The sequence below is a fragment of the Arachis duranensis genome, chromosome 7, assembly GCF_000817695.3.
Source record: "Arachis duranensis cultivar V14167 chromosome 7, aradu.V14167.gnm2.J7QH, whole genome shotgun sequence".
In the NCBI taxonomy this organism is placed as follows: Eukaryota; Viridiplantae; Streptophyta; class Magnoliopsida; order Fabales; family Fabaceae; genus Arachis; species Arachis duranensis.
The window spans coordinates 77357326-77363325 of NC_029778.3; the positions used below are offsets into that span (position 1 = coordinate 77357326).

A 6000-nucleotide genomic window follows, 5' to 3' on the forward strand; every position below is an offset into this window, starting at 1 on the left:
CGAATGGTCAAGGTGAGGTTAATGCTAATGAGCTCTTCGAGTGGTGCTATATGAAAATTAGCATTTTTTGGCAAAGCTGGCATATTTTGACAAAGTCAGTTACTTCTTTTTACAAGGTCGGCCAGTAAAAGTCTCGTAAGACCTTCTTAGCTAGTGATCTAGCTCCTAGGTGATTTTTGCAGATGCTGCTATGAATTTCTTGTAGGATCTCTTATGTTGATGAGGTTGGAATACACTATAACAAGGGTGTGGAGATTCCTCTTTTATAGAGTATGTTGTGGACCATAGTCTAATTCTGTATATCTCTTATAAATCTTGTCTTTTTTTTTAAGAGAGGATATCAAATTTAAGGTATTCGATGATGGGAGTCATCCAACTTAAATTTAGATTGGTTTTGACTATTTTTTTTTTAATTGTCAAAATATTGGACCGAATTGATTTAGGATCTAATTTATTAGTTACTCGATTCAACTAGTGAATCTAATCTAATTTTAACAACTATTTTTATAATGCATTGATCATTTTTTTTTATTTTAAGTAAATATAAATGCAAGCAAGAAGACACCAAGGGTGAGAGAACAGAGTACTTTGTCAAAAAGCTCGCCTCATAATTATGGACTATAGAGTATATTTAGAATTTTACGATAACAGTTAATAATTTTGTACATCATCTTGAACATAATACGAGAATGTTCTAGAAGATATTTGTTATTACTATTGAAAATAAAAATACAATGTTATATCAATTTAACACACAACATTTTCAATCTCTTGACGTGCTTAAAAGTTAAAAAGGTAAAGAAAATACTTTACTTTCTTACAAAGCAACATTATTACGAATAACAAAAGAAGAAATTTACCAGAAGATATAAAATAGAGCAAATAAAATCAATTTGAATTAGTTAAATAATTAGCTCACTCGTATATATAAATAAGGGTAAAAAATTCCGGAAATCAACTTTTGATAGAATGATTAACTCTTACATTCGTAACAAATTAATTCTTAGCTAATATTGAAAATCAATAAAAAAATAATTAAAAAAAACCTAAAGCAAAAGAAAAAAAATCTAGAATCTCTCTTGAGGACAAAAAGTTAAAAAAAAAAGGAAATAATGTGGCTTGTTAGAAAAAAATAAAATATTTAAAATAAAAAATTTAAAATTTATTAAATATTATTCATTTTTTATAGTAAATTAGACACAATATTAAAAATACCATATCATTTACCTTATTTGAGTTAGAGGTGAACAAAAGACTTTAACAGAAAAGCTCATCAATACCTCTCGAGTCTTTTTAAATTAGATTATAAACTTAATACTATAAAAAATTATAAACACCAGAAAATTATTCTTTTTGCTAACAATATTTACTCTAAATAAGTTTGGATATTTCTTTTAAGAATAATTACCTAAATTAATTTTTGTGATTTTTAAAATTAAATGCTTTAATTTTTTAAAATTCAAAATACATAAAATAGTCTCCGATGTTTATTTATATTAGACAATACAATTTTTTTTATTCATTAATAGTGATTATTGACGTGGAACATTAACTCGTATAAATGACCATTATTAAATATTTACGTATGCGAATTGGACAAATCAATCTTTAAAGTGAAAGACAAAACAATTTTTAAAAATTTTAAAAAATCTCAAAACATTCCTAAAAAAATTTTAAAAATTCTAAAACAGTTTCTTTGAATATATAATTATTTCTAAATTAATAAATTTTAGTTTCTAAATTTTTTTTCTATTTATCTCAAATTTAATTATTTATATATACAAAAGTTTTTTTATGTATTTGTACAATATATTAATTTAATTTAATTTATAAGTATTATTTCCATGATTATTATTTAATGATACAAAAAATAAACTAGTGTTGTTTGAAAAAGAACATGAAAAAAGTTCCATTTACCGAAAAAATTTTTATATAAACAATTGAAAATATTTGTGCAAATATTTACGAAGACAACACTTAGAAATTTATGTACAATATGAATTAAGTTATCTTTGAAGTCAAATTTATAAGTTTTGGTTAACCATAATGTCAATATGAATTATTTGCAAAATCGCAATGTAAAATTTTTAATACTATACAACACTTGAAAAAAAATGTCATAACAAATTCAAGTATTATGTTCATATTTTTTAAAAAAATTTAGGATTCACTTGTTGTAATATAATAGACTTACAGTTAAAGTTGTTTGTATTATTATATTTAACAATTATGTCAATAAAATATATATTTTTTTAACTTATGTGTTTTTCTAAATTTATTTTAAAAAATTAAAAATATTCAGAATGACTATTTTAAAATTTAAAAAATTTTTAAAAACTGTTTTGAGATTTTATAAACTCTTCAGAGATTGTTTTATATTTTACTTTAGGAGTTAAATCTCAATTTGTCTCTTAAAATTTGGTCGATGCAGAATGATTCCCACAATTTTGTTGGCCTCAATTAAAACCCCCAAATTTACAATTGTGGCTCCAACTTGCCCCTACCATCATCTCCGTCACTAGAATGCTGCTTTGGTGCAATTGTATGACACGGTGGACACTACTTAAACGACGGCGTATTGGTTTCGCGCCCAAATCCTTTGGAAACCACGTAGTGTAAGGTTGTCTTGATGTTTGGCAACTTATAATCGTCGTAGTGGAAAGAAATAGAGTTTTAACACACACAAAACTGAAACGACGTGTTTTCCAAAGAATTTGGGCGTGAAACCAATGCGCCGTCGTTTAAGTAGTGTCCACCATATCATGCAATTATATCAAATCAGCCTTCTGGTGACAGAGATGATCGCAGGGACAAGTTGGAGTCACAATTGTAAATTTGAGAGTTCTAATTGAGACCAACAAAATTGTGGGGGTCATTTTGAATATCAGGTTAAATTTTAGAGGCCAAATTAAGATTTAACTCCCACTTTAGAGGCTGATTTGTTAGTTCAAATTAAAGTTCGAGCATATAGACACTTAATAATTATGTGTGCAAATTAACATTTTGTGTTAACATATACGTTAATAACTAACAAAAAAATTTATATTATAGGTAAACCATAAAAAATACATTCGAATAATTTTATCGCTGACAAAAATGCACTTGAATTTTGTTATCGATAAAAATGTTTTCAAATAATTTTAAAACATGACAAAAATACTCAATATTAAATATGTATTCTCAAAAAATATTTTAAAAATTGAATTTTGATGCAATTTTTTGTAAATATGATGAAAAAAATAAGATATTTTTATCTTTACAATTTGATAATTTTTTGCCAAATATATATTTTTTGTGATTTTTTTTGTCAACAATCAATAATACTTTTAAAAAATAAAAAATATTAAGATCAATTTTTATCCATTTTTTGTGTATTTTTTAAATAGTTATTTAAATATTCTTATAAAATTTAAGTGTATTTTTATCAATAATAAAATTATTTCAGTATATTTTAATAGTTTATCTTATATTATCTAACAAAAATAAATATTAAAAATTATTTTATGAATTTTAATATCCGAAGGAGTAAGGAATAAAGCGTGCGATTTTAAAAACCTACCAAAAAAAAGTGGCATCACATTTCACAAGAAGAGATGAGACAGACAGACAGTAGACACGACCACGACATGAATATTTGTGATTTGCGAAGACCCCAACTTCAAAAATCAAAACACACAAAATACATTCCTTAAAATATTTTTAGATTCACTCACTCTTCATCCCCACCGAAAACACCTCTCTCTCTCTCTCTCTCTCTCTTACATGGCGTCATACAATAGAGGGGACGATGACTATGACTACCTATTCAAGCTGGTTCTCATCGGTGACTCTGGCGTCGGAAAATCCAACCTCCTCTCCCGCTTCACCCGCAACGAGTTCAACCTCGAATCCAAGTCCACCATCGGCGTTGAATTCGCCACCAGAACCATCACCGTCGATGATAATAAGGTCCTCAAGGCTCAGATTTGGGACACTGCTGGCCAAGAAAGGTACCCCCCTCCCTTTCTTTTCAATTCGTTCATGCTTGGAATTGAATTGAATGCTCACTACAGTAGCCGTACGAATACTCAGATTAATTTGCTCTTTAAAATTCATGGAATAAAGGGTTAGAAATATCACTCATTTTTTAGATTAATTTTCAATTTTTTAATTAATTAAATTTATCTTTCTAAATTTTAAATTAGTCATTTTAGTATTTTATTTATTTCTATTGTTAAAGATATCAAAATTTGTTGAAGTGACAAGTTAAGTGATACACAATATATATTTAATAATCTTAATTAGTTATTAATATAATAAATTTATAAAATTAGATCAAATAAATTTTAAATTGAGAAATCCAATGCCTCAGGTTTTTCTTTTAATTAAGTTTTAATTTGATCTAATTTTATAAGAGTAAAGTATCGTTTTTGTTCCCAACGTTTGGTAAGTCCCAAAGTTATTCTTAACGTTTCAATCGTCTTATTTAAGTCCCTAACGTTTCAAAATTGACTTATTGTTATCCTGCCGTTAGGGATCTGTTAACAGAATTGACGGCGAGATGAGACGATTTTGAAACGTTACGGACTTAAATAGGATAAAAACGTTGGGACAAAAACGATACATAGAAATAAATTTTAGTTTTATCCTTCAATAATATCAGTTTTTTAATGTACATAATATTCAATTATTTTTTAATTATATCTAAATAAATTACACTTAATCATATTACTTTTATTCTAGATAAATTTATTTTTTTTATAATTTTACACTTAAAGTTATAAGTTAATATAAAAATATAAAAAAATATTTAGAACAAAAGTAGTGTGACTAAGTGTAATTTACTTAGATATGATTGAAAAATAATTAAATATTATATACAGTAAAAAATTGATATTATTAAATGATAAAATTAAAATTTATTTCTATGTATCGTTTTTGTCTCCAACGTTTTCGTTCTATTTAAGTTCCTAACGTTTTAAAATCGTCTTAATTTTGTCTCGCCATCAATTCTGTTAATGGATCCTAACAGTAGAATAACATAACATTGAGCTAATTTTAAAACGTTAGGGACTTAAATAGAACGATTGAAATGTCATGGACAACTTTGGGACTTACTCCAAATGTTGAGGACAAAAATGATACTTTACTCTCTTATAAATTTATCATGTTAATAGTCAATTAGGATTACTAAATGTATATTGTGATATTATTTAACATATTACATTAATAAATTTTGACACCATTAATAACAAAAGTAACGAAAAGACTAAAATGAGTAAATGACTAATTTAAAATATTTAAAATATGAACTTAATTGAAAAAATTTTTAGAAGTCTAACTTAGATAACGATTTTCAAGGACAAAATCGACCGTTTACCCAAATTCATGATTGTTTGATTTTGTAAAGTATCGAATTTCTACCTTATTGACAGGGGAAAAAACATTCAAGTTATGCATTATTTTTAAGTATCGAATTTTCAACAACTGCTTCCTATGATTTTTACTTTTTTATACATACTAATAGGCTATGTATAGTAAACAGGGTTTAAATAAGTAGTTATTCCATAAGGTAATGTTATTTTAGCATCAATTTTATTACACTATGTTTATACATTTTTATGTTCTTCCTCTGTTTATTTGTGTAGGTGTCATTGATCTCCTTTAAACCTTGCTTAGTGTTATTGTTATTGTTATTTTTAGGGTGGTGTTTAACTATATATGTTGCAAAACAAAAATTTTTGGAAGATAATAAAATCTCAACCCCAAAAAATTCAAAATTATTTTATTTTGTATTTTTTAATTATTGTTTATTTTATTTTATATTTTTAAATAATTGTTAGAATAATTGATTAATAAATAATAAGTTTAATTGGTCTATTAATTTTTATAATTTTATTAAATTTGTAATTAAATTTTTATTTTTTTATTTTATTCCTAAATAATTTTAACTTTTTTAATTAAGTTCCTACTATGATAAAAATATTAGAGTTTTTATTCCCGAATTAAAAATATGATCAA

The 6000-nt window shown here is 25.3% G+C and overlaps 1 protein-coding gene across 1 annotated transcript in view; it reads left to right on the plus strand.

Annotated features, from left to right (window-relative positions):
• The first annotated feature begins 3580 nt into the window (after positions 1-3580).
• Positions 3581-6000, plus strand: part of LOC107459894 (ras-related protein RABA1f) — a 3703-nt gene continuing 1283 nt past the window's right edge. Inside the window, exon 1 of the mRNA XM_016078200.2 lies at positions 3581-3989. Coding sequence (XP_015933686.1) covers positions 3763-3989 — 227 coding nt within the window. The 5' untranslated portion in view covers positions 3581-3762. The remainder of the gene's footprint in view (positions 3990-6000) is intronic.